This window comes from Prionailurus viverrinus, chromosome F2, assembly GCF_022837055.1.
Source record: "Prionailurus viverrinus isolate Anna chromosome F2, UM_Priviv_1.0, whole genome shotgun sequence".
Taxonomy (NCBI): domain Eukaryota; kingdom Metazoa; phylum Chordata; class Mammalia; order Carnivora; family Felidae; genus Prionailurus; species Prionailurus viverrinus.
This window is the reverse complement of record NC_062578.1, coordinates 40,759,011-40,776,262: the sequence shown is the minus strand read 5'-3', so window position 1 is coordinate 40,776,262 and position 17,252 is coordinate 40,759,011. Positions and strand designations below refer to the sequence as shown.

At 37.4% G+C, this 17,252-nt stretch overlaps 3 protein-coding genes across 14 annotated transcripts in view; 1 reads left to right on the top strand and 2 right to left on the bottom strand.

Moving 5' to 3' along the window:
- TMEM67 (transmembrane protein 67) overlaps window positions 1–2,890 on the bottom strand; it is a 79,522-nt gene extending 76,632 nt beyond the window's left edge. Inside the window, exon 1 of the mRNA XM_047842747.1 lies at window positions 2,795–2,890. The gene's annotated coding sequence lies outside the window, so the exon portion shown is untranslated. The remainder of the gene's footprint in view (window positions 1–2,794) is intronic.
- A 111-nt stretch (window positions 2,891–3,001) lies between these two features.
- RBM12B (RNA binding motif protein 12B) overlaps window positions 3,002–17,252 on the top strand; it is a 26,785-nt gene continuing 12,534 nt past the window's right edge. The window contains exons 1-5 of one of the 12 annotated variants that reach the window (XM_047842947.1): window positions 3,017–3,207; window positions 3,385–5,315; window positions 6,267–6,387; window positions 6,476–6,523; window positions 7,108–10,730. In XM_047842947.1, coding sequence (XP_047698903.1) covers window positions 7,136–10,117 — 2,982 coding nt within the window. In that variant the 5' untranslated portion in view covers window positions 3,017–3,207; window positions 3,385–5,315; window positions 6,267–6,387; window positions 6,476–6,523; window positions 7,108–7,135 and the 3' untranslated portion in view covers window positions 10,118–10,730. Of the gene's footprint in view, window positions 5,316–5,355; window positions 6,388–6,475; window positions 6,524–7,107; window positions 10,731–17,252 lie in introns of those variants that run through there. The other 11 variants (XM_047842949.1, XM_047842950.1, XM_047842943.1 and 8 more) reach the window with 11 other exon arrangements.
- CIBAR1 (CBY1 interacting BAR domain containing 1) overlaps window positions 13,996–17,252 on the bottom strand; it is a 27,654-nt gene continuing 24,397 nt past the window's right edge. The window contains exons 8-9 of the mRNA XM_047842951.1: window positions 16,927–17,046; window positions 13,996–15,081 (exon numbers count right to left, since the gene is read on the bottom strand). Of these exons, the coding sequence (XP_047698907.1) occupies window positions 14,995–15,081; window positions 16,927–17,046 (207 nt within the window). The 3' untranslated portion in view covers window positions 13,996–14,994. The remainder of the gene's footprint in view (window positions 15,082–16,926; window positions 17,047–17,252) is intronic.

Sequence of the window (17,252 nt, the reverse complement as noted above, 5' to 3'; positions counted from 1 at the left end):
TAAGGCAGAGTGATTCAGTTACTAATGTGATACAGCTAGCAAGTGGCAGAGTTAGTTGGAAAAGAGCATTCAGGTCACCACAGCAACAGGTAAGATTTCATGTTATATGCTTTTCTTGGTGCTTTACTATGTATTATATATAATATACAATGCATGTGTGTGCATGCATGTTTATGGACATGCATGTGTGTTTTACATACACAACACTCCTACTGTCACCTTCACTTGATAGGTGAAGAAATTAAGGCAGAGTGATTCAGTTACTAATGTGATACAGCTAGCAAGTGGCAGAGTTAGGTTTGGAACTATGGTATTCTGATTTCTGAGCCAGCCTTCTTGATTTCCAAGTCATATTGGAGTTTGTTGTGTGTTAGGGACTGTGGTAAGTGCTTTACAAGCACTATATCATTTAGTCCTCAAAAATGGCCCTGAATGGTGAATACTGTTATCTTCACTCTACAAATGGAGAAACCCAAGGATAAGGAATTTGTTCACAGTCATCAAGTGGCAGAGTTGGGATTTAAACTTGGATCTGCCTGATTCAAAAGCCCACAGTTTAATCCCCATGTTCAACCTGTGCTTCTGGTGTAATGGCATGTGCAGTGTCTATTCTGCTACAGTATAAGCTTCCTGAGGAAAGGGGGCTGAGTTGTTCTCCCTCGTCTTTCAGGGGCCTTGGCAAGGTTCTTGGCCCACAGTTTGTGCTCAATAAATGCCAGTTAAATTGAATGGAAGTCAAGGTGTGCAAGATGGATAAAGGACTTTGCAGTTGAGAAGATCAAGGAACTCTTGAGATCAAGTGAGAAAAGACTGTTCTTGTGGGTGTTGAAGAGCTAGGAAGGGCAGCTAAAAGCTGTCTGATACCAAAATCATTCTGGAGGGTAGGGAGTGATGTAGGTATAGTAAAAAGCTGGGAGAGGTTGAGTAATTGCCCAGGCAGAGCCACAGAATGCTCATGGCTTGGTGTGGTTACCATATTTTATGATATAGTCTTGTTCCAGAAACTTACTTTTCTTTCTGTACTCTGAAATGATTAGACATCCATGTTGACATACTAAAGGCTCAAGAAACTATTCTATAACCAGGATACCATGTAATTAAAACTAATTACCTCAACTGGCATTTTCTGGTTTTGATTGTAATTGGTATTGTTATCTGAGTGAGGCAGGAGGCAGACTAGAAAAGACAGGCATACGGTATAGTGTCTTATTTGTGGAGAAAATCTGTGAAGGTAGAAGGGGATGGCTATCCCCAAACAGTAAATGAGGCTGACAATACCTGTTTAAGCCTGTTCAAAAGAGGGAGTTTGACCTAAGCATACTTGTTCAGATTAGCCTTATAGAAAATGCTCATTAAATGATAGCTATTATTTTTGTTAACATAGATGAGAATGCTTCCTAGGTACCCTTTAACTGAGAACCACTTTTTGAGATTAGGTACCTTCTCATGTTCTATTTCCACATGTAGCGAACAACTCTTTGAGTATTTGACTTCATATAGAGAGCATATACAGGCCAGGAAAAGTGCTGGTCAGCCAGAGGTGATCTCAGGTTCACTCTACTAGTGTTTCTTCTTGTGACTTAATATTGGCAATATTGACATTCTGGAGTGTTGGTTCTGTGTTTGTTTAAAGGGAGCCTGCCTCACAGGCCAGAATCTTCTTCCTGTGGCCTCTGGGAGCAAATGAGCAGGGTTCAATTCCTGGATTGAATTCCTGGATTGGATTCAATTCCTTCACTATCTCTGTAGTTTTGAGCAAGCTATGCAATCCTTTATGCATTAGTTCCCCTTATCTGTAATATAGGAAACATAATAGTACCTACTTCTAAAAATAGTTGTAAAAATATAATGAGATAATGCACAGGGCTTGTCACGTGGTAAGTAAGCCCTCAATATATTTTAGCTTTTGAGGCCAGGTTTCCCTAGGACCAAACCCAGGACTGTAGGGAATAATCAAGGTAAATGCTATCTACTCAATAAGCCTAGCTTCCCAAAGTGCCCTCTTTTGGCATGGATGGCCTGGGTAACCCTGACACTTGAAACAAGTCACTAATACTTACCTAGTCTAAGGTTTTATATATATTAACTCATTTAGTATTTATGGCAACCCCATGGGGGTAGATATTATTTTATCCCCATTTTACAGATGAGGAAACTGAGGCATAGAGAGGCTAAATAACTTGCCCGAGTAAATGGTGGCTCTCATTCCAGGAACCACCTTTTATTCACTTGATAGACTACCTCTTATAATCATATCAGAAGGATTGAAAACTCATTTTTTCATCTCCATGTTATAGATGTAGTATCTGCTTTCTTAGTGAGCTTTGACTCCAACCATAAATGCATCATGTAGTTATAAAACTGGTGGGCTGCTTTGTTATTTGTAAATAATAAAATAAAATCAAACACAAGGCTGTTCACCAGATATTACATAGCTGGCATCACAGAACATGCCTGTAATTGTGCTTTTCACTTACCATTTGTTCAGGATTGGTCTATCTGTTCTCATGTTTCAACAAACTAGGAAGTAGGAACAACAAACGTAAAAAGGCACTTCAAAAAGTTATTAATGTCTATAAAATTGAATAGGCATGCATTTATTAAACCCACTGGGTGTTGGTCATCTAAGGCAGTAAAACTAACATTTCTGTGCCTTTTTAAAGCTTATGAAAGAGCCGTATAGAAGATGCTTACAACACACGATAACTGCAGCGGTGAAAAGACAAATCGCCAACTGGTCTCTGCTTTTGCATCTCCTTAATTCCTGTAAACCACAGACGTTTCCCCAACGTACCTCAGCAGTTATTGAAGCTTCTCCTTACTGCAATGATACGGCCTCGAACTTTGTCTAGGAATCTCTCCCTTCTCTGGTGGAGGCGCCCGGATTGGCTGGAATCTGAACATGCGCAGAAGCTCAGCAAACCCTAGGCGGGCCGTTGTGCTCGCGGGCACCGCCTCCCTTCCCCTGACAAGGGGAAGCGGGTGAGCACAAGACGCGTGCGCAAACGTGGCCGGGGCGCCGGGGTGGTGGGTTACGCCTGGAGAGCGCATGGGCAGACAAACTGTACGTCCGTTTGTCCGGAGCGGAGGGGAGAGTGGGCGCCATCTTCTTCTAGGCTCACTGAGGGCTTCACCTGTGCCGGGCAGGCTGCTGCGACGAGGAGTGCCCCCCGCCCCCGGTCTTGTGTGTCCGACTCGGCAGCAGTGGTGTGTGTTTACTGCCAAGTGCGAAGCAGTTACCCTTGGGGCGTCGGGGGTGGGGAGGGGTTGGCGACGGGGACGGAAGAACGGGGAAAGGCGGGGCCGGCGGCCGCGCCAGGAGCTAGCGTAGCTTCTGCCGTTAGGGCACCCTCCTTCCTTGCTAAACACCGACTCTCCCGTCAGCCTCCATGTGGTGTTGTGTGTGCGCTTCCCAGTTTTCCTGAGAGTGAAGATCTCGAAGGATTTCATAGGTATTTTTTTTCTTTGCTATGTCATCGTAGTCAGTGGTGGCAGAAAAGCGCTGAAGGCCCGGCTCGTTAGGCGTGAGAGTGGCCAAAGTGTTTGAGTTAGGTATGGGGCAGTTCACCCTGTGGCGAGTTAGGGTGGAATGTTTGCCCTTGGGACGGCGTAACGGAAAGGCACGGAGGTTGGGCGGTCCAGGTTAATTTGAAGGCTGATTTTGGCTGAAGGTCTGGCGACAGCATCGGATCCCACGTAGCAACTTTGGCCTGGCGCAAAAGAAGGAAGCTCTAACCCTTGGGAGTCTGGACAAAGGCTTTGGGCTATAGAAGCGATTCCTTCGGATGATCCCCATTTGAGGATGATGGATGTTATGGGAAATCCTGTGCCCTGTGGATTCGTCTTCATTTACAGTTCCTATTAACGACTATGGCTCTGTCGTCATGCCTTTGGTTTTTATTTTAACCATCTACATTATAAAAGGATAAAAGGCAGATCTTCATAAAGAATAATTGTGGACCGGGCTAGATTATTTTCTGCAAGGGAAACTCATGCATTTAGAATTTCATCATAACTTTGGGTTTTAAGGAATAGTCATTTCCCCCCACCGTATCTGGAGAATGACTTGTTACTCTCTAGTTAAAATCAGATGGATCTGAGATAATACCTATTTAAATTTAGTCTCGTTTCCCTATCAGGCTTGATTAGAAGATGCACATTTCGTATTGTTTAGTAATGGTGATCAAGTGTGATGAATCCTGGATAAAATCAAAATTACTTAAAATGAACTTCTTAATTTCAAGCTTTTCAGGACTCACTTCATCTTTTCATAGGTTAGAAGTTCTAACATCACTGTCTTTAAATCAACACAGTCGCAAAAATACTTCTGTTACATTCATAAGTAGAAACAATTCTAAGTGCAGTGTACTTTAGGGTATTTTGTGTGTTTCTATTTTTGTGTTATGTTCTAAGAGTAGAATTTCTGGTGAATTTGCTTAAGGAAATGACCTATGGGAACCATAGGAAAAGTGCTCATTTTGAGAACTGGTCTCTTACAGATGGCCTCCTAGGTGTGTCATTGTTGAGGGATAAAATGGTACAGTTACCCTACCAGCTAAAAGGGAAAAAAGTTAATTGTTAGTTATATGTGGCAAATTAGACAAAATATTTTATCTTGTCTGCTTGGATTGGAATTCATGAGATTTGTACTCCTGGAACTATTTAGTTCAAATATTGTTTTTAAGCTGAGGATAAACTAGAAATTTTTTGAATTTGACATGTTATTCCTTGAAACGTCCCTACGTAGCTTGTAGATATATTTGTGTTCTCAGGGCATATCCCTTTTTAAGTTTTTTAAAAAGTTGAGGATAGACAAAATGGCATGTATCTTACTTACTCTGGAGCTAAGTTAATTTGTATAGGAAGGAATCTTGGAACTTTAATGTGGACAACTAGTACAGAAGCCATTTATATAGTTTTTTAAACGTTGGTGTGGATATTGGTTTGTTGAAGGAACCAGGTTTGTACTCATTTTTATTTTTGGTACTGTGGATTTTTCATAAACGATTTTTTTAGGGCAGTTTTTTTAGGTTTACAGCAATATTGAGCAGAAGATGCAGAGATTTCCTATATACCCCCTGCCCGCGCCCATGTACTTTGTAAATATTTTAATAGTATTAATAGTCAATATTTTAAGTATCAATTTGGCATTGATAATTCAGATGTAGAATATGGCCAGTAATTTCTTGATACCTTGTTAGTTGAGCTTGTAGTTTAAAAAGTAATCAGTGGACCCTTTCCAAAGGAAAATAAGCCTTGCAGACCTCAAAGAATATGTCTTCCAACCACACTTTGTGGAAGAGTGGTACTTAAGTGTAAGTACTGAATTAAAGCAACATTTCTTTGCACATTAAAAACATAAATGTATAATTATTAATTTAGCAACTCTTATTTGATAAGATTACATTAAATGTTGTAACTTTGAGTATCTCTGAAAATATTAGATATAAATTGCCTTTAGGAAATAAGATTTCTCAGCAGTTAATACTGATAATCCCTAAACATTCTAAATAAATGTGTTTTTATTTTCTTTATTGTCATTTGGGTTTTCTCAGTGCAGGACAGCTTAAAATGGAATAAACTTGTTAGCATAATAAGATTCTTATTTGAACATTTTCTGTTTGGCTTAGGATGAATTTAGTAGTAATTGTTTTAGGAGTTTAAGATAAGGATTAGTAGCAGAGATTTTTTATTTTATGAGTATTTTAGTGTTTGCCTTAATTATATTAGAATCAGGAAATTTAATTCCATGTTTGGAAGTGTGAGCTATATGTGTATAACTTAAAATTTGTATTCAAATGGGTAGCCATTGGTTTGAATTTATTACTTTAAAAATTGGTTTTTGAATTCAAAACATTAGTATTTTGTTCATTTGTATCATTTTGAATGGTTGCCTTATTAGTTTGATTTGGTCTTATATTTTAAAAGGGAGAAAAACTGCAAGAGAGTTGGACATAAGGAGCTAGGTGTTTGGTTTTCTCATGAGTGGAAGTGACAGAAGTTTTTTTGGGAACTTTTGATGTGTTTAAATTGACCTTTTACTTGTAGAACACTTGTCTTTTTTTTTTTTTTTAAGTGGATGTAAAATTTATATACAGTGAAATGCACAGACTTTAAGGATAGTATTCATTTGATAAGTTTATACTCCCATGTAACCAACACTCTAATCAAAATGTATAACACTTTCATCACCCCTTTGCTCTTGCCACTTCCAATCAAGGAGCTATTTAATTTCCAGAAGATTTTTGTTTTTAAATAATTTGCAGATGTCTGCTTGGAATTTGTACTTCGTTTTTGCTGAAGGATGATTAATTTCCCCTTGGAACAAAGAAGACCATTTTGTAATGTCCATAGTTGTGGTTCCATATATTGCTTCACTTTTAATAGGTAATTCTGAAGGGAATATCCTAATCTGGCGTGTTTAAGATCAATTACAGGGTCCAAGGATTAATTATATTTCATTTTCTTTCCACAGTTAAGTTGCTTTTACAGAATTAACAGGTCTCCAAGAAATTTTAAAAAGGTAAGATATCCAGAGCTTAAGGCTATTCACAGAAGCTTGACAAAAAAATGTAAAGTAGAATAGTACATGTAGGCACACATGGTTTCTGTACTTTACCTTTGGTCAGTGATGCACTAGTGGTAGACAGTTTATTATTATGAGCAGAAATTATATTCTGACCATAGATGGCTTTTCTCATATGTAAAACTTACCATGGTTGGTAACATTCTTTAATCCACAAAGCTCTCTCACATGTTTCAGCAGAAGATCTGTTTCTAAGTGAGTCTGAAAATAGTTTTCGGTCTTGTTGTGAAGCAGTGCTGGCAGATTTACAAAGAAGATTTGATATTTTTGATGTTCATACTATATAGGATAGGTGATATGAAATATTTCTCCGAAGTAGTTGGTTTATTTGTATGTTTAGATGGGAGAAGGTTTATTCTTTTTCTAAGAAATTAGATACTGTCAATATTTTTTGTGAACTCATACCCTGTTTTCATTTATAAATGCTGAAGAAGGTAGGAACTAAGTAATTATTAAGTTTAGTTTGGGATAAGGTACTTCACAAATAAGACTTGCTATTATGTGTACCTTTTTGTCTGCAGGTCATTATTGCTGTGGTTTGAGCTCAGCATGGCTGTAGTCATCCGTTTACTGGGGCTTCCTTTTATTGCGGGGCCTGTGGATATTCGTCACTTCTTCACGGGATTGACTATTCCTGATGGAGGAGTGCATATAATTGGAGGGGAAGTTGGGGAGGCTTTTATTATTTTTGCAACAGATGAAGATGCAAGACGTGCCATAAGTCGTTCAGGAGGGTTTATCAAGGATTCATCTGTAGAGCTCTTTCTTAGTAGTAAGGCAGAAATGCAGAAGACTATAGAAATGAAAAGAACTGATCGCATAGGAAGAGAGCGACCGGGATCTGGGGCATCAGGGGCTGGCAGCTTATCTAACTTTGTTGAGGCTATTAAAGAAGAAGCAAGTAATTCCGGATATGGCTCTCCAATTAATCAAGATGCTGGGTTTCATGCTAATGGTACAGGACATGGTGATTTAAGGCCAAGAAAGACAAGGCCATTGAAGGCAGAGAATCCTTACTTGTTTCTGCGAGGTTTGCCTTACTTAGTAAATGAAGATGATGTACGTGTCTTTTTTTCTGGTTTGTGTGTGGATGGCGTAATTTTCTTAAAACATCACGATGGCCGAAATAATGGTGATGCCATAGTAAAATTTGCTTCATGTATTGATGCTTCAGGAGGTCTTAAATGTCATAGAAGTTTTATGGGTTCAAGATTTATAGAAGTAATGCAAGGCTCAGAACAACAGTGGATTGAGTTTGGTGGTAATGCAATTAAGGAGGTTGACATTCCTATGAGAATTGAAGAACATTCTCCACCAAGAGGAATTAATGATAGACATTTTCGAAAACGATCTCATTCAAAATCTCCCAGAAGAACACGTTCTCGTTCTCCTCTCGGGTTTTATGTTCACTTAAAAAATCTGTCCCTAAGTATTAACAAAAGAGATTTAAGAAATTTCTTTAGAGATACTGATCTGACTAATGAACAGATTAGGTTTTTATATAAAGATGAAAGAAGAACAAGATACGCCTTTGTAATGTTCAAAACTCTGAAAGACTATAACACTGCTCTGGGTTTACATAAGACTGTTTTACAGTATCGTCCTGTTCATATTGATCCTGTTTCTAGAAAACAAATGCTGAAGTTCATTGAATGTTATGAAAAGAAAAGACCAGTGTCCATAGAAAAAGAGAGGCTTGGACATATTTCACAAAAATACTCTCAAGAAGGCTACCCTGGCCAGAAACTGTGTATATATATAAGAAATTTTCCTTTTGATGTTACAAAAGTTGAAGTACAAAAGTTCTTTGCAGACTTTTCTCTTGCAGAGGATGACATTTACTTACTTTATGATGACAAAGGAGTTGGTCTGGGAGAAGCATTGGTGAAATTCAAATCAGAAGAACAAGCCATGAAAGCCGAACGTTTAAACCGACGGAGATTCTTGGGGACAGAGGTATTGTTAAGACTTATATCTGAGGCACAAATGCAGGAGTTTGATGTAAATTTTTCCTTGATGTCCAGTGAGAGAGTGCAAGACCATTCACAGTCACGTGATAGAGATGACCATTCCCATTCTTTTGACTCCAGCGATCCACCAATATACTCAATTGGTCCTTCTGAAAACTTCAGGCATCAGCAGGAGGACTTGAGGCAACTGGACAATTTCAAGCAAACCCAGGGGGATTTCCGACAGCTTGATAGGAGCCTTCCAGAAGATTTTAGGCGCTCCCCAGAGGACTTCAGGCGCTCCCCAGAAGACTTCAGGCGCCCTCGGGAGGAACACTTCAGGCGGCCTCTTGAGGATTTCAGGCGGCCTCTTGAGGAGGATTTCAGGCGTCCTTGGGAGGAGGACTTCAGATACCCTCGGGAGGAGGACTTCAGGTACCCCAGAGAGGAGGAGTGGAGGCGGGCACCGGAGGAGGATTTCAGGCGGCCTTCCAAGGAGGATTTCAGGCGACCCCTCGAGGAGGACTGGAGGCGGCTCCCGGAGGAGGATTGGAGGAGGCCCCCGGAGGGAGACTTCAGGCGGCCTCTTGAGGAGGATTGGAGGCGGCCTCCTGAGGATGACTTTAGACGGCTTCCCCAAGGGGAGTGGAGACGACCACCTGAGGAGGACTTCAGGCGACTTCCCGAGGAGGACTTCAGGCGACCTCCGGAGGAGGATTTCAGGCGTTCTCCCGAGGAGGATTTCAGGCGTTCTCCCGAAGAAGATTTCAGGCGGCCGCCCCAGGAACACTTCAGGCGGCCGGCCCCGGAGCATCTCAGGCGTCCGGCCCCGGAGCACTTCAGGCGGCCGCCCCCGGAGCATTTCAGGCGACCGCCTCAGGAGCACTTCCGTCGGCCACCCCAGGAGCACTTCCGCCGGCCGCCTCAGGAGCATTTCCGGCGGCCACCCCAGGAACATTTAAGGCGCCCCCGAGAGGAGGATTTCAGGCACCCACCGGATGAAGATTTCAGAGGCCCTCCCGATGAAGACTTGAGGCATCCTCCTGATGAGGACTTCAGGAGCCCCCAGGAGGAAGATTTTAGATGCCCTTCTGATGAGGACTTCAGGCGGCTCCCGGAGGAAGACCTCAGGAAACCTCCAGAGGAGGACCCTAGACTTCCTGACAGTTTTAGACCTCCTGGTGAGGAGTTTAGGAGTCCACCCGATGACTTTAGAAGTCATCGTCCTTTTGTGAATTTTGGTCGCCCAGAAGGTGGCAAGTTTGATTTTGGAAAGCGCAGTATGGGAAGTTTTCCTGAGGGGAGATTTATGCCTGACCCAAAATTAAATTGTAGTTCAGGTAGACTAACACCTATTAAGATAATGAATCTTCCATTTAAAGCTAATGTTAACGAAATTCTAGACTTTTTCCATGGTTATAGAATCATACCTGATTCAGTTTCAATACAGTATAATGAGCAAGGGTTACCTACAGGGGAAGCCGTTGTTGCTATGATAAACTATAATGAAGCTATGGCTGCTATTAAAGACCTAAGTGATAGGCCGGTTGGCCCACGCAAAGTTAAATTAATGTTGCTCTAGAGAGCATTCCTAAATTCAGAATTACCTCCCCACAGTGTTGATGCAGTAAAATGCATTTGTTTTTTTTTAAGTGTTTATTTTTAATTATCTAATGAAAAGAAACATTTTGACTTGTGAATAGAACAAATGTAAATATTAGAATGTGAATCTGGTTTTCTTTTGCTTGCAAATTTCCATTCACTTTTTCTAATTTAAAATTATATATGCCCCCTTTTTTGGACAGTTGGGGAGAAAATTCCCTGAGTGCATTAGTTTTTGTTGATGTCATGGGTAAACCTCAAGATTTGTATAAAGTAGACCTGTATTTGGGGAAGATAAGTTTTATATTCACTTTTGTTTCTGGTCTGTAGTCTACATCTTTTACACTGTATAAGGAAATGGTCAGTGACTATTGTTCAGGTTTAGCATTTGCATTGCTAACTGCCTACAGAATTAATGCCCTCTTCTTTGTCTGAGATATTACTGTGTTAAGCCTCCCATTAATTATAAATAGTTCAAAATGGACAGACTGTGAACTTGAAGTTTACTTGTGTAAAAAGCTTAGGAGATTCTTGAAGTTTCCATGTTCATAACTTTGCAAAGTTTTATAAAAATAAAAAAATTTGCAACTGAATAGACCAGCTAATTAACTTTACTTGTATTTGTATAAAAAGAAAAAAGGATTACAGCTTCTTCTGTGAAGTTTTCAACAGCTATCTTAGACCATATTTATGATAGGATGGACCAAATAGCCTATAATAGCATAGAGTGCTGTGTACCTTTATGGTGTTTTCCATATCTCATCAACCAAACTGGTAAGATTAACTCCAAATACTTAAAAGAAAAAAGTAATTATAGGTACAAGGGGACATTTAGGCTTATGCTGGGAAGAATCTGATAAATGGATGTAGTTTGTTCTGGGAAGAATTTAGTGATGATTCATTGAACTTTGTTTTTTTTTCTTTCTTTTTTTTTTTTTTACTAGGTTCTCATTTTTAAATTATAAGACTTTGTATCCAAAGACTCAATAACTAAATATAATCAGATTTTTGTGAGATTGCATTTTTACTTCTTTGATATTTAGTGTAGACGTTTTACAAACACTGCATTTGATTTTATTATACCCATAATAGTGGCTAACATTTATTGGGCACCTACTGTGTGCTAGGCAGTGAAAGTGCTTTACATGCATAATCTCAATCTCAATTTAAATGTTACCTTAAGAAGTATGGTGTATTACTTACGTCTATTTCACAAGTGAGATAATGAAGTTTAGAGGTTAAGTAACTTGCCTAAAGTCATAGCTAGTAAATCATGGAGCCAGGTTCAACCCAGACAGACCTTGGACTCCAGTTCATGCTCTTAACACTTTTGCCTACTAACTTTTGTTAAATGGTACTTTTCATTTTGGTAAGATTGTGCTAAAAATACTTTAGAGTAAATGATATTTTCTTTCTCTCCATTGTTGCTTTAAAGTGGCATTAAAAAACCAAAATTACTATGCTCATTGTTCATAAAAGACAAAATAACTTTAAAAGTTTTTATATATCTATCCAGGGCTTTTCTTGGATAATAATATCATAAATTGACTTCTAATTTAAAATTGTTCATTTTATCAAATATGATTTGATTTTGGTTGGCCTTTTATATAGTTTACATAAAGCCAGGTTAATTTTCCTCAATTCTGTGATTCACAGGTTTCCCATATTGAGCAAATAAGAATATAATTTGAATTTATATATGGTAGCTTAGTAATTTAATAATAGGATTTTGCAGAAGTAGAATACTTTGTCAGTATTTAGCCATTTGCCACTATTTTGGATTAATCTTCAGTGATTTAAGAAACTTGAGAGGCCAGCTGAAGTTTCTGTGTTTTTAATTATTGTGAATATCTTACTTGCTAGAATGAATAAACTGGTAAATTTGGTTTGAAAAAGCACATCAATATGGCTCTTTAAACTAGTAAGCTTACAAATAGCCAGGGGAATGATAAATGTGCAAACTAAACACAATGAACAAAAAACAAAATAAGAAATGACTATTTTTAAATGCTCAGAGATTATATAGATGGTTCATTTGATCAGTCTTCTTGAGGAATGTATAGAAGACTTTAAAACACTTCCTAAATACATATCAGTAAGAGCCAAGATGAAGCCTAAAAGTGAAATACCATGTAATGTGGAACTGCTTCTCAAATGGGCTGGGGTGTGAGGTGATAGTAGACAAGAGGTCAACAATAGTAAACAGAAGCTTTGTATTATGATTGTAAAATTAATGAATTGATATAATTTACTCATAACCATTTAGTTTAATAAATTTTTTAACTTTTAAAAATAAAAAAGTAGAGAAAATTGGCTCCTACTGGTTGGGAACCATTTTTGCACATTTTCCCAGCTCTGCTGTCGTTGGTTATGTTAAATTGGCCATGGTAGTATTTTTGCAATGGAAATTGGCAAATGTAACAAAATCAGGGCATTTTCCATGATGGACCGTCAAACAGCACACCAATTTCAAAAACATAAAAGAGAATACTGCACTCAATTCTCATAGACCCATCAATGTGGTTGACTTTGAACAACCAGGGTTTGAACTGCAAGTGTGCACTTATAGGTAGGATTGTTTTGATAGATACAGTATAACACTAAATATTTTTATGGTTTTGTTGATACTTTTTCTCTAGCTGACTTTATTGTAAGAATACAGTGTATAATACAGATACAGAATGTGTTGATCAACTTATTGGTAAGGCTTCTGATCAACAGGAGGTTACTGATAAGCAAGAGGCTGCTAAGTTTTAAGGGAATCAAAAGTTAATGGATTTAAACTGTTCAGGGATCAGCACTCTTGACCCTGGTATAGTTCGGGGGCCAACTGTTTCAGCCACTTCTTTCTCCTGTTCCCAGACATATCAGGTTCTCTAGTTTAATACCTAGCAACATGTTAACTATCTTAAAAACAAACATTTTTTGTCAGAAGGTATCTGAAAAATAATAGTTACCATCTAGAAAGTAAACTTGATCCCATAAACCAGGAGATAGTTAAGAATCATTAAGAGTTTATTTTTTATCAGTTACTAAGGATATTCTCAAGAGCAGTAGCTCTTGGTCCATAGATCACCTATTAAGCAGTGACCCCATCACCTCCATCTTTTTGTATTAAGTGTTAGCTATTACTTAAGGAGTTGTACTAGGTACTATATATTTGGCTTATAATTATGAATTAACTATGTGATTTATTCTCCATAACCCTAAAAAACTTAAACTGTTTTGGAGATATATGGAGGCTTATAGGCTAAGTAACTGGTCCAGTTACCTATTTTTTTTTTTTTTTTTTAATTAGGAAGCTGAAAGAGGTTTTTACATTTTTAAAGGTGGTTTAAATGATTATAGAACTATCTATGTAATAGCGTTAATTTTCTCAGCCCACAGATTATAAAGTATTTACTGCCTAGCCCTTTAAGAAATAGTTTGCCAACCTAAGTCTGGTCTAAAAGAAACTTAATTTTACATTGCTGAAAGTATTATGTATAGTAATCCTTTTGTCTTTAGAAGATTTCTTTGAAGTAGGCAGGGCATACATTTTATATCAGAACTATTTGCTGATTGCTTTGTATATCAGGCACTGTTTTAATTTTATAGATAGGCAACTAATGCTAAGAGAAGTGAGCTGCTATAGTAAACAAGAGAAATACTATAACCCTGGTTTTTCCTCCCAACTATAACACCACGTTTAAATATTGAGAAAATAAAATGCAATGTAATGATACCTTTAGTGTCTTAATTTATTTAGGGTTTTAGAACATTTTGAATATTTTGTACTGAAGTAATTTCATCATTTAGGGCTATTCTCAGGAAGCAATGTTTTGTTAACAGAACCATGAATAACAAAGTCAAAAAAGCTTTCTAGAAAGTCTTTATTTTTGTTGTGAATAGTTGCCTTTTGTGGTTATCCCAAATGATTTTATAAATTTCAAAATTTTTATATGCCTGACTGGTATCCATGAAATAACAAAAGTACAATCCCCATCCAAAGAAACAAAAGTATTGGACATACTGAAAGGCTCTGATTAAATTGATTATTTTCAGGAATAAAAGTAACTGTATACTCTTTCATTAATTAGATGGTGGTTTGGTAAAATTTTTATAGACTTTTAAATGATTATCGTTTTCCATGATGTTTCTTAGGCAACACTCCACCAAATTACAGCTTTCTAAAAGCTATAGTACCATGTATAATGCTTCAGTATGACAGCATTTTCATTTTAAAACCAGAATCAGGCTGAATGTGGCTTTCTTTTTGAATCTAAAATTTCTGCTTTATGTAGTTTTAAGACACTGATATCCTAGTGTCCCATTACATTTAATAAAAAGTAATGACACTTATTGAAAAGTAAATTATGTATCAAATAATGAAACTTCAGGTTGTAGTAAAAGTGAAAAAAAAATAAAGGAAAAAAACCTTTGTCCTTTTGATTAAGGCTTTATGGAATAGAATTTGTATTTGATCAGAATGAGTAAAGACCCTTTTTTTGGCAATGAAAGCAAAGAAAGCAAGTGGAATTGTTAGATCTCTTGTGTTTTGTCATCTATTTCTATTGCAACCTCAACTAGGTATAGTGCATTAATATGGAATGCATTTGAAATACATAACTTTTTTTTTTTAATGGAACCTATACAAAAATCACATACTGCTAGATAGGATGTTGAAATGACTGGTGTGTAATATTTTTTAAAACCTTCATTTTTGGTCAGCATAAATTTCCTTTAATTTTCATTTTCAGGAGGATTTCATTTTGAGGTTTAACGAGTATGAAGCCAGTATAAAGTTTTACAGTGTAGTAATTCTGGACGCCAAGTCATTCAAGATGAAAATTGAAATATGAAGTTTTCTTAAGAAAATTAATTTTCTTCTTCTGTAACATCTAAGTCTTCATCCTCTTCATCATCATCTGCTTGTTGATCCTTTCTTAGTCGACAGGTAGACACCTGTTAAAAGTTAACACATTTTAAAAAATATTAACTTAAAATATTTTTACATACTTGGTATCTTTTTAATATGCCCTTATAGAGAAGGTCACATAGAACATATGTTTCAGGAAGATAATAATTTTTTAGTAATGAAAATTCCCTATGAATTCTTATATTTTAAGGTTGAAAACAGTTACAGAGCTTTTTCATTCATATAGCAGATTGTTTTTGAACAAAAATATGAAATTAACCAATTCCAGTTCGGTACTAGTATTTGAATAACTAAATACTTCAGAGAAAAGTACATACTCAGTATACTATGGATATCGAAAATATTTTGTTAAGTAATTCTTAGGTCACAAAAATGGGCTGAACATGAGAATCATCAAAGGGACAGCAAATAATATGCCAAGACTATTTCAACTAGGCAGCTGAAATATTAAAATTTAATACTATGATTTAAATGGAGTGAGTCTGAATTCACTACTTGCTTTTAAGTCCTGACCATTGCCACTTGGGAAGTCATCTTGCTTCAGACCTTTCTGAGGCCCATTTGGCAATGTCTGGAGACAATGTTGTTACATCTGGGGGTTTGTGTGTGTTACTAGCATCTTGTGGGTAGAGGCTAGTGATGCTGAACATCTTTAGAATGCATAGGACAGTACTCCCTGTTCCTTGCCAAATTATCTGACTCAAAGTCAATGGTGTGGAGGTCAAGAAACCCTAGGATAATGTAATTCTAAAGTACGACACAGATGTTAGCCAATTTTGGTAACATTATTAGCTCTCAATAGAAACAAACTTTGTACTATAATACTAGATAATATGGAATTTACATGCAAGGCACTTTATGCTGATAAATAATAAAAATGTGAGTTGTCTGGGGGAGAGAAACGTATACATGTAAAGCAGTAAATAAATGCTTAGAAGAGAACCAAATGAAAATAGAAGTCATTGGGTCACATTTACCTACAAGTTGTATTTTGAAAATATGTTGCTTAATCTTATTAATTTTTTTGAGAGAGATCAAAGGGGGTGGGGAAGGACAGAGAGGGAGACAGAGGGTCTGAAGTAGGCTCTGTGCTGACAGCAGCGAGCCCGATGTGGGACTTGAACTCACAAACTGAGATCATGACCTGAGCTGAAGTTGGATGCTTAACTGACTGAGCCACCCAAGTGCCCCTATTTCGCTCAATTTTAAATTCTGAAGGCTAGATATGAAAAAAAGTATTGATCTCTGGATCAGAAGTTGGCAAGCTATACTCCATTTTGCCTCCTGTTTTTGTAAATAAAGTTTTATTATAACACTGCCATAAAGAATTGTTAATGTATTGTTTATGGCTGTCCTTATTTGGGACATACACCTTGGGCCCATTTTCTGTATGGCCTCTTAAAAGAAAAAGGCTGTACACCCCTCCCAGTTGTAGACATCTAGTAACTCAGGCTTTCTGGATATAGAAGAAATGAGAAAATGGACTTTTTACCTAAAGATACGTGCTTCCAGATCTAAGATCATGTTCAGCAAAAAGACTTTTTTTAGGTATAATTTTCACTGAGTCATGATAGTGGTATTTAAACCATAAGCAGTTTGACTTCAGAATCTATCCTCTTCATATTACATCTGAAAACAAATCTAGATTAGCATTCTCCTGTCCTTTCCACCTCTGCTCTCAAGTGTTCTGTAGAGAGTATTATGTACTACAGTATACAAAATAAGAACAGAGCTGCACTTAATGCAATCTTCCAATCATCTTCTGTAAGAGGGTAAGTTATATGAAGTCAGGACATAAGGGAAACTAAAAATGTATTGAACAATACCAAAGGCAGCTGCTCATATTCTTTAAATTACGGTTTTTAGCTTACCTGACCTGTTCCAGATACACACTTAGCTGACAGTGATCTTTGAAGAGGGGACTTTGAATTTGCTCTTACGATATCTAAACGGGATGAATAATCTGGTGGATACAGAGAATTTCGGAAAACCTGTTGCAATGATAAAGCAACATTATAAAATAAATACCAAACGATGGGAATCTAGGAAGCCATGTTAAGTTCTTCTTAGTTAAGATTTTTTTTTTTTTAAAGCAACCACATCCACCTGCTCACCTCCACCTCCCAGGAACAAATTTCTATTATTGTAAATTAAAAAAACAAAAACAAAAACAAAAAACCACTACAAAAAATCAAGT